The 19,748-nt window shown below is 44.8% G+C and overlaps 1 protein-coding gene across 1 annotated transcript in view; it reads left to right on the top strand.

The window, feature by feature from the left end:
* TCF7L1 (transcription factor 7 like 1) overlaps nucleotides 1-19,748 on the top strand; it is a 193,618-nt gene that overhangs the window by 167,209 nt on the left and 6,661 nt on the right. The window contains exons 4-6 of the mRNA XM_040224332.1: nucleotides 4,066-4,149; nucleotides 17,890-18,022; nucleotides 19,453-19,555. Coding sequence (XP_040080266.1) covers nucleotides 4,066-4,149; nucleotides 17,890-18,022; nucleotides 19,453-19,555 — 320 coding nt within the window. The remainder of the gene's footprint in view (nucleotides 1-4,065; nucleotides 4,150-17,889; nucleotides 18,023-19,452; nucleotides 19,556-19,748) is intronic.

Genomic DNA, 19,748 nt, shown 5'->3' with positions numbered 1-19,748 from the left:
CTCGCACATGAGAATTACAGCCAAGAGAGATTTATTTCCACTGAACATCGGGCTGAGCCTGACTTAGGAATTTAGGAGTGCACAGCCACCTCCAAAGGTCTGGGGATGCGGTTGAGAAGGCTTACAAGGGGGTGTTGCTGGCTCCTTCTGTCCCAACCTGTGATGCTGGGAAGTTCAGCTGTCCCTTTAGAATGCTCCTTTCCTTGGAATTATAATGCAGAGATATTCCATGACACCAAGCTGCAGGGGCTCCAGCTCTTACAGGTCTCTCCCCACTCCTTACCCCCACCACTGGTTTCAAAATCTTAAAAACAAACAAACAAACAAACAAAAAACAGCCAAAGAGTAGAAAGAGAGAAATGACAGCCCTCCATTTCCCTACCTTTTGGAATGAACTGTTTCTGAACACAGGCACACCCATGTGCCACACCCTCAACCTCCATGATCGGCTGGAGCTGGAAGGGTCCTGGAAGATGCATACTATTCCCGGAACCCGCTCTCCATGGCTGCCTGACTGATCTGTAAGGAGCCAGACTTCAGCAGTGGACCAAGCTAAAGATCTTTAGCCACCCTCCAAGCTTCCAGGTTTGTTATAATTAGTAAGTGAGAGTGGATCCTGTGTGTGGGAAAGAGATCCCTCCTACAGTGTTAGTGGGAATGTAAGTTGGAGCAGCCACTCTGGAAAAACTAAAAATGGGGTTACCTTATGATCCAGCAATCCCACTCCTAGGCATATTTCTGGAGAAAACTCTAATTTGAAAAGATACATGCACCCCCGTGTTCATAACAGCACTATTTACAGTATCCAAGACACGAGAGCAGCCTTAACATCCATTGACAGATAAATGGATAAAGAGGATGTGGTACATATACACTGTGGAATATTGTTGTTGTTTAGTTGCTAAGTCGTGTCTCACTCTTTTCAGCCCCATGGACTATAGCCAACCAGGCTCCTCTGTCCATGGGGTTTTCTAGGCAAGAATGCTGGAGTGTGTTGCCATTTCCTTCTCCGGGGGATCTTTCCAACTCAGGGTCAAACCTGCTCTTCCTTCTTGGCAGGCAGATTCTTTACCACTTAAGAAGCCCACGATGAAATATTACTCAGCCATAAAAAATAATAAAACAATGCTATTTGCAGCAATATAGATGGACCTTAGATATTATCATAGAAAGTGAAGTAACTCAGACAAAGACAAATTTGTATCATATTTTAGGTTTCCATATGATATCACTTATATGGAAATCTAAAATATGATACAAATGAACTTACGTACAAAACTAAACAGATTCACAGACATAGAAAATAAACTTATGGTCACGAAAGTGGAAAGGGAGTGGGAGAGGGCCAAATTAGGAATTTGGGAGTAGCCGATACAGGCTGCCATGTACAAAATAGACAGAGGGATAGCACAGGGAATTGTATTCAATATCTTATAATAACCTATAATGAAAAAGAATACACACACACACACATATATCGATAGGCGGTTTTGCCCCTCCCAGAGATATTTGGTGAAGGCTGGAAATCTGGCAAAGTCTGGAGACATTTCAGTTATTATAACCAGGCAGAAGAGTGAGTGCTACTGGTATTCAGTAGCCAGGGATGCTGCTGAACATCTTCAAATGAACAGGACAGCCCCCACTACAAAGAATTCTGTAGCCCCAAATGTCAAAGGTGCCACAGTTCAGAAACTGCAAGAATCCTACAAGCTTGCCATGTCTACCAGCCCATAAGGTCAGCAGATAGTATTCTTAAAGAGCCCAAACTCCAGCACTGTCCCAAATCGGGATTCAGATCAATTCCTCTGGACCACCCGAACATGTGTGCCTAAGAACATCCCTGGAAAGCAACAAGAGTGAAGAGTGTTCATTGTTGACCCTTGTGACTGTAGGTAGATAGGGAATCAGATGCTGGAAGAGTTTATGGATTTTAGGAACACTGGTGTTTCACGTGGTGGGGGGTATATTTGGAACACTTCACCCGGTATTTGTGGTTGTAGAGAAACAAGTGTGATAATTAGTACTCACATGCAAGCTCCAGCCACCTCAAGAGTCCCTACAGTAATACATTGCCATGTCTGTATTCATTCAGCTTCTGGGTGGCCAGCCCTGTTTTGAGACATAAAAGGAGAGAGGAAAAAAAAAAAAAATCATCAGAGCCAAGAAAAGGCTGTGGGGGGCAGTAGAATGTTCCAGAAGACGATGTTAAGAAAAGCTTTATGAATCATGTAGTGGTGAGGAGTGTGGGATTTGAAGTCAAGAGACCTCAGCTCCAGCTCTTCATAACGTGGGCAAGTCATCTACCCTGAATTTACTTCCATTAGCTGGTCTTGCAGATTCGGACAGCCACCCCAGCATGTCATAGCAGAGTTGTCATGGAAATTAAACTGTTTTACATATGTAAGTCTGCTGTGAAAACTGTCAGGGTGGCACAAATGTTGTTATTCACTGAGGAAATGAGTTTTTACTAATGATACATTTGTCCAGTGCCGTTGACTTGCCAAAGGCATTTAAATCGCAGTTAGTTCATCTAGGAAATGTAGGCTCTGAGAAGGGAACTAAATGAGTGGGGGTGTAAAGGAAGGAAGCAGATAAGATAGGCAGAAGGTAGAGACAAAGATGACACTCAGCTGGGGGAGAGGCAGGGTACCAGAGGGCTCAGAGTAGACCTGTCCTTATTCATGAGGTCCCCATTCATTTCCACCTCCCTCGGCCGGGCCCACTTGGCCCACCCCAGCTGCTGTCTGTCCACTCCCTGGGCCTTGGCTGATATGTCCTTGGGTTGTGATTCCTGCCTGTGGACACCTTGTGGCAAGTCCAGGCCCTGCCCTCTCAGTCATATTTTTGTGGTTGATGGAGAGCAAAGGGGTATTGCCCATCCTCCTTTCCTGACCTGTGTTCAGAGCTCAAGCCCAAATAATGATTTTATTCCCCAGTCCCAAAACTCTGAAGCAAGGGGGTAATTCAAAGACTTCTTTCTGTCTCCATGGGGAAACACTTCCTGGAGCCGTCACTTCCCATGAGAGCTCAAATTTTCAAAGTAACCTCAAGAATTCTGCAAAGAGGCTGCATGGCTGGTCTGCTGCCCAGAAGCACTGTATCAGTGTTGACACTAAGCCAGCATGTGTGTTTTGCTCCCGGCAAAGATTAATGGTTTGCTTATGAAAATAATAGCTGCCATTTATCAAACGCCATCCATGGGCACAGGACTGTGTTCAAGACTTGACATTGTCCCTAATCCTTCCAACAACCTGTCAAGTTAGTGATAATCGCCTTGCTCTATGGATGAAGAAACTGAGGTTCAGAGTTGTCAAGGCACTTATCCAGGGTTACACAGCATAATCAGCAGAGTGAGAACCTGAGCCCATGAACACCTGACTCCAGAGCCCCTCAATGCCTCTCTACCCACTCTCTCCCAGGCTCTTGCCCAAGACTACTAGGCTGACGTTGAGGAGATCATTTTTCATTTAAAGTGTGTGTGTGGGTGTGTGTGTGTGTGTGTGTTAGGGACGGTTTGGTTGGCGTTTTTTGCAGTGATGCATGGGAGGGCAGGATACTGGAAAATTTTTTCAAGATCAAGAAACACTACAGCGAAGTAAAGATCCACATCCTTGACTAAGGACAGATATTCCCCATGACCCTGGAGGTGTCAGGCAGATGGTTTGTATTCCTTCATTCCCCAGATTGCTCTGGAGAGGCTGTTTCCTGGGGAGTGTTGTATGTGATGCTGTGAGGGATGGAACTGAACAGGCAGGCTCACCATCTTGGAGCCCTGGGTCCCTTGATGAGCCTTGCTTGTCTCACACCTAATGACTCTCAGCAGTAGGGTCTTTGAATATTATACTTTGGTTAGTTGTGCTGTCATGCTTTTACCCCAAAATGATGGAAGGGCTCATGGTGTCGATATATGCTCTACTCTGTTCCAATCTCTGGACACTGACCCAGTAAGGAGCATGCAGGTCGAATGAAGCTTGGTGTCTGCCCCCTAGCCCCTGGCCCCAACTCACTTGGAGCTCTGGCGCGGCCCCCTCTCACTAGCCACATTGTTTTCTGTCCCCTGTGTAGTACCTGCAGATGAAATGGCCACTCCTCGATGTCCCCGCCAGCGCCACAGTCAAGGACGCCAGGTCACCGTCCCCAGCACACTTGGTAAGTCTGTTTCTTCTTAAAGCGCCGAAGGGATACTCTCACTGACCTTGTCCCATATCACTGCCTCCACCTTCCCGAAGGTCTAGCAGCGTTGCCCCAGGTGTGTAAGCCAGACGGTCAGGAGTGCAGCAATTAGAGTGTTGGCTTTGCATGTCCCTACCGCTACCACCTCGGCACACGCACACACCACCCAGGATGTCATGTGATCAGAAATGCCAGCCCTGCCCATGGCTTGTATTGGTCCTCCTCCACCGCCCCTCCACCTTGACAGTCCAGTTCTCTCTCTCCCGCTAGAGCTTGGTTCACAGCCCTCATTTCCTCTTTGGAGCTGCACAGCAACAGTTGAAGAGGCTGTTCTGTACAGGATGTTATAGGAAAGAATTAATTAAAATATATGCAAACAAAAATCCCCAGGGGCTAACAATGTCTTTCTACCAATGTCTGAGGCAACAGGGTCACAAAGGAGGGTCTGGAGGGTCCTGGGAGGAGGTGCAATGGGATCTGCCTCCTCACCTCAGGGCTTGCAACAGACTAAAATTGATGGGATAGGAGGTGCTCCCAGCTAGGACCCTGTATCCCTCTTTCCTGGGCTTTCTTAGAAGCTTGGGGCAACCCACATGCCCTATAAGCTGACTAGTGTTGTTCCACTGCAGTGAGTCTTAGAAACACAGAGCACACAGGTAGAAGGGAGACCTGGGACTATAGGATGCTTCTAAAACTTAATTCTGTAAAATTGCAATGGTTTTCCTCACTCACGCTCCCCCTTCCACCACGCTGGGTTGTTTGTAAGCAAATCCCAGATGTAGAATTTCATCTCATTCATATTTCATCTCCTCATATTTTAAGATCTCCTGACAGTCTTTTTTCATTAAAAGCTTAGAATCCAGTGCAGGAGATACAAGAGATGTGTGTTCGATCCCTGGGTCAGGAAGATCCCCTGGAGGAGGAAATGGCAACCCACTCCAGTGTTCTTGCCTAGGAAATCCCATGGTCCGAGGAATCTGGCAGGCTACAGTCCATGGGGTTTCAAAGAATCAGACATGACTGAGCAACTGAGCACACAGCACACCTATCAAGTATACATCAGTAAAAACTAATAATTTTTTAAAAAAAGCTTAAAAAAGAATTTAGAATCTAGTTGAGGAGAAGGAAGGTATCTCTAGAGAGCTAAGTCCCGGCACGGTGAGCTTGTATGATTTCCAGTAATCGTGAGACCAACTTCCAGGGTCTGAGCCCTGGGTAGTTTACAGACCAATATCCTGTGTAGTTCTCAGGCGACTGTCACAGCCATCCAGAACAGGCTGCCCTGAGAGGTTCCGTGGCCCATCACCAAGACCTGAGCAGCCTAAAGAACATGCCCCACGGGGAGGTGGGACAGGCCTGGAAGTTGCCTGTGACCCTTTAGATTCCAAGACAACTGCTGATGGCCAAGTCCGAGGTGCAAGTGTCCACTAGTGGCCAGTCGAGGCCTGGGCATCCCAACGACCCCCATCACCACCACAAAACTGGCTTGTCCCCTCCCAGCACAGCCATCTGTCTTGATTTCTTTAAAAAAAAAAATTTTTTTTTTTCCGATTTATTTATTTGTCGGTGCTGGGTCTTCATTGCTGCATGAGCTTTTCTCCAGTTGCAACGAGGCGGGGCGACTCTTCAGCTGTGGTGTTCAGGCTTCTTGTGGCAGAGGCTTCTCTTGCTGCAGAGCACAGGCTCTAGGAGCATTCAGCCTTCAGTAGTTGCAGCTTCTGAGCTCTAGAGTGCAGGCTCAGGAGTTGTGGCACAGAGACTTAGTTGCTCCAAGGCATGTGGAATCTTCCCAGACCTGGGATTGAACTCAAGTCTCCTGCACTGGCTGGTGGATTCTTCAGCACCGAGCCACCAGGGAAGCCCTCTTCCGCTGTTTCAGATCTTTGCTCATGCCCCCCACCCGTCCTGTGGTACATCCCCATCCAGCATCCTTCACATCCTGTGTGTATATCTCCAAAAATCTCCATCTGCATTCAGAGGAGGTGGATTATTTTTAAAACAAGCACATAGACTCTTTGAGTTTGCCATCCCACCTGCTGCACAGAGTGATCCAGCTCTGAAAAATAAAACAAAAAGCCTGACACCAGCCCTCCTCTCCCTCCTATATTTCCCTTCTAATATTCACCACCCAACTTCACACAAGAGCTAGACCTTCCACCTCCATTCCTGAGTTGTTTGCCGTCTAATACCTAACAGCACTCATTTGCCCACCTTTTCTCAATCCTCTGCTTCCTATAATTCTTTTGTTGGCCCCACCTGCTGCTGCTGCTGCTAAATCACTTCAGTCATGTCTGACTTTTAGCGACCCCATGGACTACAGCCCACCAGGCTCCTCCATCCATGGGATTTTCCAGGCAAGAGTACTGGAGTGGGGTGCGATTGCCTTCTCCTCTTGGCCCCAGGAAACTGTATTATTTGTTCAGTCACTACGTCATGTCCAACTCTGCGACCCCATGAACTGCAATGCACCAGGCTTCTCTGTCTATCACTATCTCCCTGAGTTTGCTCGAATTCATGTCCATTGAAATCAGTGATGCCATCCAACCATCTCATTCACTGTTACTCCCTTCTCCTCTTGCCTTCAGTCTTTTCCAATATCGGGGTCTTTTCCAATGAGTCGGCTCTTTGCATCAGGTGGCCAAAGTATAGAAGCTTCAGCTTCAGCATCAGTCCTTCCAGTGAATATTCAGGATTGATTTCCTTTAGGTTTGACTGCTTTGATCTCCTTGCAGTCCAGGGGACTCTGAAGTCTTTTCCAGCACCACAGTTTTGAAAATGTCAGTTCTTCGGCACTCAGTCTTCTTTATGGTCGAACTCTCTCATCCATTCATGAGTATTAGAAAGACTATAGCTGTATTAATATACATTACCAAATTTTTTTTGCCCTCTCTATGATTCCATTTTTTTAGACCCTTTTCCTCAAATAAATCAACTACTCATCCTCACTTATTATCTCAGTGTAAGTGACATAAAAATACATAAAATCCCTAAACTCTCCATAAGGTTCTCTACCCATAGCATCCACTGCCAGACAAACCTGCAGTCACTGAGAGACATCTCAGCACAGCTGGTGGAGCAGGGGCTCATGTTATTTCTGAGAGTGGAAAACCATGAATAGCGGATACATTACATTGTAGATAGAAAAATAGATACTTTTCTAGGAAGTTGTATATTATCACACTCTGTACTCTCATACAAAAAAGCAGAAAAACAGGTCTCAAAAGCTTAAAACATCATGGGAGAAATCCTTACTTAATATTCTAGAAAATGGAAGGAGACCACCGTTTTCCATTTTCAAGTTTGTGCTTCTCATTCTGTTATCTGAGATACACGTGTGTGTGAATAGGAGCCAAACCTGAAATGCCCAGGGAGGACGATGTGTGTTGAAGATTGTGTAATAAAGTGGGTTTGAATCCTAGCTCTGGCTCTTCCTACTTGTGAAGCTTCAGGAAATTACCTCATCTCTCTTTGCTTTGGTTTCCTCATCTATAAAATAGGTATTAGAAGAGCATTTGACCTCAGAGTTGTGTGAAAATGAGCCCATGCATTGTAATAAGTTTAAAATTGTGCCTTGCACAAAATAAGCCTCAATAACTGCTACCTTGCTACTATTACCACCACCAGCACCTCTCAGTTCAGTTCAGTCATGACTGAGTGGACTTTGCCACCCCATGGACGGCAGCATGCCAGGCTTCCCTGTCCATCACCAACTCCCGGAGCTTGTTTAAACTCATATCCATTGAGTTGGTGATGCCATCCAACCATCTCATCCTCTGTCATCCCCTTCTCTTCCTGCCTTCAACCTTTCCCAGCATCAGGGTCTTTTCCAGTGAGTCAGTTCTTTGCATCAGGAAGCCAAAGTATTGGAGTTTCAGCTTCAGCATCAGTCCTTCCCATGAATATTCAGGACTGATTTCCTTTAGGATGGACTGGTTGGATCTCTCCTTGCTGTCCAAGGGACTCTCAAGAGTCTTCTCCAACATCACAGTTCAAAAGCATCAATTCTTCGACACTCAGCTTTCTTTATAGTCCAACTCTCACATCCATACATGACTACTTGAAAAATCATAGGTTTGTCTAGACAGACCTTTGTTGGCAAAGTAATGTCTCTGCTTTTTAATATGTTGTCTAGGTTGGTCATAGCTTTTCTTCCAAGGAACAATAAAAAAAATGTTCACAGATTCAGTCACCATCTGCGGTGATTTTAGAGCCCAAGAAAATAAAGTCTGTCACTGTTTTCCAGTTTCCCCATCTATTTGCCATGAAGTGATGGGAGCAGATGTCATGATCTTCGTTTTTTTGAATGTTGGGTTTTAAGCCAGCTTTTTCACTCTCCTCTTTCACTTTCATCAAGAGGCTCTTCTGTTCCTCTTCACTTTCTGCCATAAGGGTGGTGTCATCTACGTATCTGAGGTTATTGATATTTCTCCCAGCAATCTTGATTCTAGCTTGTGCTTCTTCCAGCCCAGCGTTTCTCATGATGTACTCTGCATATAAGCTAAATAAGCAGGGTAACAATATACAGCCTTGATGTAGTACAGACTAGCTATTTTATGGAACATCCCTCCACCTGGGTGTATCTGAGATTTCCTCGCGGGTAGATTCCGGTTGTGTGTTTTGGCAAGAACACGACCACATTCAGGTGTCCCTCTCAGTGCCTCACATTGGGAGGCAGATCTGTGATGTCCATTTGTCCCAGTGTCGGTGATGTTGGCTTGGATCATTTAATTAAGATGATGTTTGACCTATGTTTTCTCTTTGAGGTTATTCTTTCCTTTTGTACTTAATAAGTCGCTCTGTAGGCAGAAGCTGTATGCAGCTTGGAAGCTGCATAAATGCCCTGTTTCTTATTAAATTTGCACCCACAATTCATGGCATGCCTTGGTAATTATCTACCGCCATCATTTCTTTATTAGTTTCTGCCACTGAGATTTAGCTTGGGGGAAACCTTGTTCGTATCTCCAGGGCTTCCCTGGTATCTTGGTAGTAACGAATCCACCTACCAATTCAGGAGATGCGGGTTCAGTCCCTGGGTCGGGAAGATCCCCTAGAGAAGAAAAGGACAAACCACTGCGGTAATCTTGTCTGGCAAATCCCATGGACAGAGGAGCCTGGCAGGTTATAGTCCATGGGGTCACAGAGTCAGATATGAGTTAGCAACTAAACAACTCATATTTCCCAGTTCATTACTTTTAGTGTAGAGCAAACTGGACACTGTGTCAAGTCTGTGCACTGATGACACAAAAGAAAAAGATCGAGGAGACAACTGCAAAACAGTCTACAAATAGTGTTCCTTAAGAGGAGACCACAGCCAGCTAAAACAGCAGGCAAGAAGAGAAGAAAGCAAAGCTGGGCTTTCAAAGGAAATAGGGACTTCCCTGGCGGTCCAGTGGTTAAGACTCCTCAATTCCATTGCAAGGGGATGGATTCGATTCCTGGTTGGGGAACTAAGATGGTGCACAGCACAGCCTAAAAATAAATAAATAAAAACTCAAGTGTCTAGCTTAAAAGTGCTCATCTGAATTCTACAAAGTAAATGAAAATTTATATGAACTTAGACACATCCTGGCAAGAATCAGAATTGTAAGGGTTTGATTTTTTTCCCCTTATAAGCATCTATGCAGGGCTTCCTTGGTGGCTCAGATGGTAAAGAATCTGCCTGCAGTGCAGGAGAGCCGAGTTCAATCCCTGGGTTGGGAAGATCCCCTGGAGAAGAAAATGGTAACCCACTCTAGTATTGTTGCCTGGAGAATTCCATGAGCAGAGACTGGAGGAGACAGTTCATGGGGTCACATAGAGTCAGACATGACTGAGCAATTAACACTTTCACTTTCATCTACGCAGCAGGGGGAAAAGCCAGTATAAAAGGAAGAAAAATAAAGGTAAACGCAGGGTTCTCTTTTGCTGCCTTATTGCCAGCAAGCCGTAGATAAGTTTTGATAAGGAAAGTTTTTTAACCCAAGAATTTTGTGCCCAGTCCAATTTGCAAAGTCCTCAGAAATGTGCCACTGTTTGCAAGAAGGACCTGAAGCACATTCTAATTCCCCAAAGCATTTTCTCTCTGCTCCTGCCGTCCAGAGATCCTGGATTTATGCTCACATCTTTCCCAGCCTGCAGTGTACTACTTGCCACCTGCTTGAGAAGTTCAAAACGTATGTGTTAGTATATTAAGACAGACTTTCATCCCCTTGTTTTCTTCCCTGCACCCCAATCCACTGTCTTCCGTGGAGTTGCTCAAACACACCTGTCTTCCTGTCCACCTGGGAGCCACTACACTCTGGGTGCCTTCTGCCCAAATGCCCTTCCCTCTCCTGCCCACACATCTCATTTCTGCTGCCCTCATATATTCATTCAAGAGTCATTTTCTGAGGACTTCCCTGCTGGTCCAGTGGCTAAGACTCTGCACTCCCAGTGCAGGGGGCCTGAGTTTGATCCTTGGTCAGATAGCTAGATCACACATGCCGCAGTCAAAGATCCCACGTGCCATAGCTGAGACCCTGTGCAGTCAAATAAATAAAAATCAAACAGAAGTCATTTTCTCATTGAGGTTTTCCCTGGCTGGCCTGTGTCACTTATAACCTACATCTGCCTTGCCTCTTTTTTTTTTTTTTTTTTGTACTTATTTTGGCTGTTTCAGGTCTTACTTGCAGCACACAGGATCTTCAGTCTTCATTGCAGCATGCAAGATCTTTAATTATCGCATGTGGGATCTAGTTCCTTGATCAGGGATTGAACACATGTCCCCTGCATTGGGAGCACAGAGTCTTAGTCACTGGATCACCAGGGAAGTCCCCCTTCTTGCGTCTTATCTGCCATCCCTGACTTGATTTTTCTCCTTAGAAAAATTTATCACTATCTAGTATTTTAGTTACTTATTTTTTTGGATTATTGTCTAGATAGACAAATTCTCTCATGCATTCACAAGACCTAGAACAGTGACTGGCATGTCGTAGATACAGCATGAATACTTGTTGTGAGTCATGTTTTCTGCCAGGCCAGTTAGTTCAACAAGCAAGCCATCCCATCAAGACCCAGGTTCTTTCCATTTCTGCTGTTGGCCTCCAGCCCTTTGGCTACGCAACTCAGTCAGTGCCTGCTGTGTAGACAGTCTTCACAGACAATTACCCAATAAGTCAATGTGTGAATTGCCAGAAAAATTCTGTATAGAAGACATACATGCAAATTTCCTTTCTTTAATAGGATACAATGACAGAATTAGCAAAGAACTTATATTTTTCCTTTTAAGTAGTATTTGTTAGAGAGTAGTGGGTATGTTTACTTAGAATTAGAATTTTCCCCCCTCAATTTTCATTGGTTCCTATTTGCCTTTGCTTCTATTATATGTTAATCCACCACTATGAATATACTGGTAATTTTTCTGTTTTTTTTTAGCTGTGCTATGTGGCTTGTGGGATCCTAGTTCCGTGACCAGTGATCTAACCCAAGCACCCTGCAGTGGAAGCTGGAAATCCTAGCTACTGGACCACCAGGAAAATCCTGGACTGGTACTTTAGGAACAAACCAACTTCCTTTTCCCCTGAAGTCTTACATTTAAGCATAGTCTCTTGAGAACAATTTTAAGAGAAAATTAGCTCAAGCAGTTAACAGACAATTGATTGTGGGTAGAGCATATTTTTTAAATATATAAAATCAGTTACAGTTCGTGACCCAGTGCAACTCTGAGGATCTCTGCTGGGCAGCCTGTTGACTGGCCTATGTCTGCTTTGCAGAACATGGATACCACATGGATACCACAATTCAGGCTCCCCTTTGCCTGACCTGAAAAGCCTTATCTTTCTGATCTCTGAAATTCAGATCAGGAAGAAAAGGGGATAGTGAACGAAACCTAGGAAGCAGGAGGCTTTGTAAAGGCCTCAAACCACTGGCTTCCCCAGTGGTTCAGTGGTAAAGAATCTGCTCGCAATGCGGGAGATGCAGGAGATGTGGGTTCGATCCCTGGATCGGGAAGATCCCCTGGAGGAGGAAATGGCAATCCACTCCAGTATTCTTCCCTGGAAAATGACATGGACAAAGGAGCCTGGTGGGCTAAAGTCCATAGGGTCGCAAAAAGTCAGACACGACTGAGCAACTGAACGCGCCTGAATGCAAAGCAGTTACTGAGAGAAGCAGCTTTTGAAAAGGTGGCTGGTTCGTCTGTGGTGGAGCATTGGCTTTACTTAGAGCTTGGAAGAAAGTCATGAACAGTAGAAGTGAGGATACATGCTTCCTGGGGATCAGGAGTTTCCAGAACCTTGGCTTGGACCAACCCTAGAAAGGGGCTTCCCTGGTGGCTCAGCAGTAAAGAATCAGCCTGCCAGTGCAAGAGACACAGGGTCAATCCCTGGGTTGAGAAGATGCCCTGGAGAAGTAAATGGCAACCCACTCCAGTATTCTTGCCCGGGAAATCCCATGGACAGAGGAGCCTGGTGGGCTATAGTCCATGAGGTTGCAAAGAGTCGGACACGACTGAGTGACTGAACAACAACCTTAGAAACAGAGAATAGACAAGGAACACTTGAGTTGGGAAAGGGTTGGGTCTGTGTGATGGGACGGAAGGATTCGAGCACAAGGTCGGTCTGAGATGCTCTGCTTTGGGGAAAGCTAGACTTGGCTAGTTTCCTTGCCCAGGGAACACCTGTGTCCTGGCTTGTGTGTGTTCTCTGTACAGCAGGAACTGTCCGCTGGCTCTCCACATCCCTACACTTAACCTGGCTTCATGCTGCGAACATCATGTGCCTGGAGGACAGCAAAGGAGAGAAATCAGTGGGAAACTTTTCTTGGGATGATAGCCTCCGAAGAGAGCTTTCTCTGAGTCAGCCCTAAAGGAGTGATCTTTTAAAATATAATTTTGTATGTTATTTATTTCTGGCTGTACTGGGTTTTCACTGCAACGCGGCCTTTCTCTAGTTGCAGCAAGCGGAGGCTTCTTGCTGCAGTGGCTTCTTTTGCTGTGGAGCACGGGCTGCAGAAAGTAGGCTCGGTTGATTGTGGTGCTAGGGACAAGTGGAATCTTCCTGGGCCAGGGATCGAACCATGTTTCCTACATTGGCAGATGGACTCTTTACCATTGAACCACTAGGGAAACCCAAGAGAACAAGTTTGGCTAATCGTCTCCAGAGGCTGCATATTCCCAGCCTGATAAGGAAAAGTCTACCTTCCTTTTTTTTCTGTGAACTCACCTCCTTCCCGTCCATTTTCTAGACAATAATGCCACCTAACGGGAACCAGTAATAACTCACAGAGTGTTTTAAGTGAGGAGACTGCATTTTCCAATATAACTCATGTTTCCCTGCTTTGTGCTTAACTCTGACACCCATTCAGTGCCGTTTGCCAGTTTCTGATGAAGACAGCACATGGCCAGTCCTATTTTCATAATACCGTTAAGTATTTTAGGATGACTCTGTGTACCTATATTCAGTTATCATATAATACACATTAACATATTATAATCTTGTTTGTCAGTTATATCTAAATAAAGCTGAAAATTTTAATTTAAAAAAGATGGCTATAAAGGATGTAAATAACAGATGCACAAGAGATATGTCAAAATGATAATAGGTGCTGGGTTATGCTAGTGTGACTGGGCGTGGGGGGTTGTTGGGGTTTATTGTGTGTGTGATTGTGTTTCTAAATGTTTTATAATATAGCTTGTATTTTTTTCCTTAGGAAATTTGCATTCATCATATGTATATTTTTAATAGATAATAAAGTTGGAAAACACAAGAGAAACAAAATAATTTGTACTCCCACCATTCAAATATACTTACTGTTTACATTTTGGTATGCTTCTGTTTTTCTTTTCTCTTTTTGGCCGTGGTGTGCAGCTTGCAGGATTGTAGTTCCCCAACCAGGGACTGAACCCAGGCTATGGCAGTAAAGTGCTGAGTCCTAACCACTGGACCACCAGGGAATACCTGCTAGTCTTTTTAATTTTTTTATCATAGAATTTACATGATTTTTTAAAACTGTAATTTTTAAATTACACATTCATTCTGTATATTTCTTTTATCATTTACTATCACTCTTAGTAATAATTCTATTGGTTTTTATAATATAAAAATCGCCCTTTATTGACTTCCCTGGTGGTCCAGTGGCTAAGACCCTGTGCTGGGAATGCAGAGGGCCCCGGTTCGATGCCTGGTCAGGGAACTAGTTCCCCTGTGGCTCTAGTAAAAGTTTGAACGTCGCAACTGAAGATCGTGCATGCCACAGCTAAGACCTCAAACAGCCAAATAAATAAACATTTTTTTAGAAAAAGAACCTCCCAAAGCTAAATTATGCCTTGGGAAGGAAAAAAACACCTTTTTAAAAAGTTAATAATAAGTAAATAAAATTAAAATCGCCCTTCAAACAAAGCTGCTTCCATGAAACCTGAATGTTTCATTGATTGCATCAGGATCCTGTTAATGGAAATCTGACCTTAAAATAATCTTTTAATACTCTTATTTGTGCTACGTGTTCTTGTACGGGGAGACCTCTTCAAAAGCCAGTAAGGGAACAGGTAAAAACAGTAAGAAGAAAATAATTTTAGAATATACCTGCAACTACATGCAACGCCCGCCCACCAAGGGAGGCAATAGGAACTTGTCCAAGAGGAAGTACCAGCAGCCCAGGCGTGTACTGGCGCCACCTAGTGGTTGTGGTTGCGAACGTCTGAAATCTCGGTCTTAGTTCTGCAAGTCTGAGAGCTGGGCTTCTGGGTTCCGGGCCTTGCTCCAGGACTCTGCCTCTCATCTCTGCTTAGCCTACTGAACACAGAGCAAGACTACTGTCAGCGCACGAATACTTAGGAGATGTACATATCGTAGCTTGCATGATGAGCACCAAAGGGGCACCGACTGAAAGGCAAAAAAGGCTCATGGAATCTATGAAATGAAACATTCAACCAGAAAGACAGAAGTTTGGAATTCTGGCCCCTGCTGCTGCTGCTGCTAAGTCGCTTCAGTCGTGTCTGACTCTGGGCGACCCCATAGACGGCAGCCCACCAGGCTACCCCGTCCCTGGGATTCTCCAGGCAAGAACACTGGAGTGGGTTGCCGTTTCCTTCTCCTGAGATGCCATCAAATTATCATCCTTTTTACAGATCTCTTTTTTAAAGACATCTCTCTTCCACTTGTAACTCATTTACCTTATTATCCAAAACGATGAGCATATGTCCTTTCTCTGACAGATGTTTTGATTGGGCTGTTGGGTTGGCAGGTGATGCAAGAGGAGACACCCTGGTTTGTAAAGGGCCGATATGAATCCAGTTTTGTGACTTACTAGCTCTGTGACTCAGGCTACATCACTTCATCTTTCCGTGCTGTTTCCTCATTCCTCAAACCAAGATAATCAAAGCTCCTTTAGTAGGTTATAATAAGGACGCTAGCCATTTTTTAAATAACAATCCTTACTGTTATGTGAGATTAGGTTAAAACAATTAAAAATTCAGTTTACTGATTTCAGGGCACACAGGTTTCCCCCCTTTTTAACATTTCTGAAATCATGATGTGTTGATGACATGCCTGAGTTTTTACTTTATTTTTTTTTAAACTTAGTGTTTATGTTATTTACTTAGATGCACCATGTCTCACTTGTGGCATGCAGGATCTTTAGTTGTGGTATGTAGGATCTAGTTTCCTGACCAGGGATCGAACCTAGGCCTCCTGCATTAGAACGTGGAGTCTTAGCCACTGGACCACCAGGGATGTCCCTGTTTTTGCTTTCTTAACAGTTAATAAAATGTGCTCCTTACATTTGCTGATGTTTAAAATGAAATGTGATAATTAGGTCAGCAGAGTGTTTGATATGCTCCAGGGAGAACAGTTCTAAGTGCCCTTGGGAGTGTCTGTAAATGTAAACCTTGAACATGACAAGTGGTTATATGAGGCCTGGTGGTGACAGTTCTCTCACAGCTCTGTTCCCAGTCTCAGACTTGAGCCCAGGAGCTACTATTTCTAAGAAGTTTATTTGGCAAGCATGTGTTGAGCCTTTCAAAATTCACTGAGATTACACAGAGCATGGTTCATAATTCTGCAGTCTGTACCATTTAGCACACAGTATACATGAAGTGAGTGACGGTGGGCTGTTTTGAAGAGGGTATGTAGGAGGCTAGGTGTAATCCCTCCTCTAATTTTATTGATTCTTTTTCTGCTGTATTTGTTGTTCAGTCATGAAGTCTTATCCACCTTTTTGTGACCCCACGGACTGCAACATACCTGGTTTCCCTGTCCTTCACTATCTCCCTGAGTTTGCTCTAATCCATGTACATTGAGTCGGTGATGCCTTCCAACCATCTCATCCTCTGTCTCCCCTTCTCCTCCTGCCCTGTCTTTCCCAGCATCAGGGTCTTTTCCAACGAGTTGGCTCTTCATATCAGGTGGCCAAAGTATTGGAGCTTCAGTCCTTCCAATGAATATTCAGGACTCATTTAATTTAGTACTGACTGGTTTGATCTCTTTGCAGTCCAAGGAACTCTCAAGAGTCTTCTCAAGCACCACAGTTCGAAAGCATCAATTCTTCAGAGCTTAGCCCTCTTCCAACTCTCATATCCATACATGACTACTGGAAAAACCATAGCGTCAAAGCTAGACAGACCATTGTCAGCAAAGTGATGTCTCTGTTTTTTAATACACTTTCTAGGTTTGTCATAGCTTTTCTTCCAACGGGCAAATAGACTGCTACTTTGTCTTAAGTTCTCTACAAGGGCTGAATGCGATGCTGCATGGAAAATACCTGGCACATATTCAACTCAGTAAATGACCACAGATTTTGCAGGCATACCTCATTTTATTGTACTGTACTTTCCTGTGCTTCACAGACACTGCATTTTTTCTTTTTAATGAATTAAAGGTTTATCCAGCAAGTCTATCAGCATCATTTTTCCAACAGCCTTTGCTCACTTTGTGTCTCTGTCACATTTTGGTAATTCTTGCAATAGTTCCAACTTTTTCCTTATTATATTTGTTATGGTGGCTTGTGATCAGTCATCTTTGAGTCACTAGCAAAAAGATTACAACTCACTAATGGCTCAGTTGATGGCACCTTTTAACAATAAAGTGTTTTTGATTAGAGTATGTATGCGTTTTTTTTTGCCTTTTCATACTATTTATGAGGTTCTCAGTATAAAAAGGCAAATATATATACATATATATATAATATATAACAACACAGAATGAAATAGTTGGATGGCATCACCGACTCAATGGACATGAGTTTCAGCAGACTCCGGGAGATGATGAAGGACGGGGAAGCCTGCTGTGCTGCAGTCCATGGGGTTGCAAAGAGTCAGACACGACTGAGGGACTGAGCAACAACAACGAATGTATTTTTCTTAGACATAATGCCGTTGCACAGCTAACACTGCACGTGCTCAGTCCTGTCCACCTCTGCGACCTAATGGACTGTGTAGCCCGCCAGGCTCCTCTGTCCATGGGATTTCCCAGGCAAGAATACTGGAGAGGGTTGCCATTCCCTCCTTCAGATCTTCCCCACCCAGGGATCAAACTTGCATCTCCTGCATTGCAGGCAGATTCTTTACTGCTGAGCCACCAGGGCCTCCCCATACTTAACACTATAGAATAGTATAAGCATAACTTTTATATGCACTGGGAAGCCAAAATCATTGTGTGTTTTGCTTTTCTGCAGCGGTCTGGAAGCACACCTGCAGTATCTGAGGTCCGTCTGTATGCCATCTCCTTGGCAACTGGCCCTAATCTTTTTCTCTCTGTCTTTCAGTCTAATAAAGTTCCTGTTGTTCAGCACCCGCACCACATGCATCCGTTGACGCCCCTCATCACCTACAGCAACGACCACTTCTCCCCCGGCTCCCCTCCCACACACCTCTCCCCAGAGATCGATCCAAAGACAGGTGAGTTGGCTGCTGCTCAGGCTGGCCCAGGTAACTCAGAAGAGAATTGTTCTAGGAGTCACACGTGCTGACAAAGCAAGAGTCTTTATTGGGAAGGGGCACCCACGTGGAGAACAGTGTGATAAGGGAAGCCAGGAGGACTGCTCTGCCATGTGGCTCACAGACTCAGGTTTTATGGTGATGGGGTTAGTTTCTGAGTTGTCTTTGGCCAATTGTTCCTACTCAGGGTCCTTCCTGGTGGCGCACACATTGCTCAGCCAAGATGGGTGCCAGGTGGGAGGTGGTAGGATACATGGTGTCTCATTTTGACCTTTCCCAGACTCTTCTGGTTGGTGCTGGCTTGTTAGTTCCATGTTCCTTGCCAGGACCTCCTGTCGTAAAATAACTCACACAAATGGTTTCTATGGTACCTGGCCAGGGTGGGCAGTTTCAGTCAGTGTGTTTCCCCTAACAGACTTATAAGTATAGATGTAAGGAAAGAGACTGGGTTGACTGTTTTCTCAACTTGCTCACCCACACTGTTCATCCCAGAGAAAGCCATCCTTTTCATAACATTCCCATAGAGTTGCTGTGGCTCAGAGCATTTTTGGAGTCCCTCTTTAGACAGCTATTACAAGTTACAGATAATGAGGAGGATAAATGTGGAACGGATGTCACCGAGTCCAAGCTCAGTCTGGTCACCACATGACAGGCCTGTAACTGGGAGGCAAGGAATAACAACTTTATTCAGAAAGCTGAGTATCCAAGAAGATAGTGGACTAATGTCCTAGAGAACCATCTTATCAGAGTCTGGATGCCAGTTTCTTTTATAGAACAGAGGGGGAGGGAGGGAAGTAAAATAAAAAGGCCATAAGTCTTGCAGAATATCTCCTGGCTTGGCCTGCATCAGGACAGGGATGTGTTAATTTCTTCTTGCAGCTAGTCACAGGTGGGCCAGGTCAGAACAGTCTCCCTGTGAGCTGAACAAAGTCACTTTAGTCTAACTGTCTAACAGAGGGGCAAGGTTCCCTGAGACAGGCCATTCATTATGTATGCTTGCAGCTTATATACAGCATCTTTTCAACAATTATAGTAACAAGAGCATGAAGAGCAAAGGTTAAAGTCAAAGAAAAACAGATCCAACGTGGAATCAGTTATTGTTCTTCCCTGTTACACGGAAATCTGAAGTTTATTTTTCCACAAATGAAAAAGCTTTTCCAGCTGATGACTCCAGAGATAATCTTGGGTTTTTCAGTCCAAGATTTCCTGCCTGTGTCTTGGACACCTCCAATATGAGCAGTTGGAAGTTACTGGTGACTGAGGGCAGAAACAGTGAAAGAAAAGGCATTGCAAGCTGCAGAGCATCTGGGAACAAAGGGTAGCCTCCTGTTTGATGTGACTTTAAGGTGTAGGGTCAAGGAATTGTCTGACACATTTTTCCTTGGAAGCAGGAATCCCCCGGCCCCCTCATCCATCCGAGCTGTCTCCGTATTACCCACTGTCTCCTGGAGCTGTTGGGCAAATCCCACATCCCCTCAGCTGGCTCGTCCCACAGTAAGGAAACTTACAGCCTTTCTTATCCCTCCTTCCTTACACTGAGCTCTGCCTCCTATACCTCCAGCCTGTCCTTGGGGTCCAAATACAGATGCCCCCTGCCCCAACCACAGCCCCACAGTGGAGCCCTCTCACCAAGCCCAGAACTTCCCCAGGGCATCAGAACAAGTTTCCCAGGCAGCATCTTCTCAAT

The sequence above is a fragment of the Oryx dammah genome, unplaced genomic scaffold (genome assembly GCF_014754425.2).
Source record: "Oryx dammah isolate SB20612 unplaced genomic scaffold, SCBI_Odam_1.1 HiC_scaffold_25, whole genome shotgun sequence".
Taxonomy (NCBI): Eukaryota; Metazoa; Chordata; class Mammalia; order Artiodactyla; family Bovidae; genus Oryx; species Oryx dammah.
Note: the sequence above shows the minus strand (reverse complement) of the source record. Positions and strands in the feature narration are given on the sequence as shown.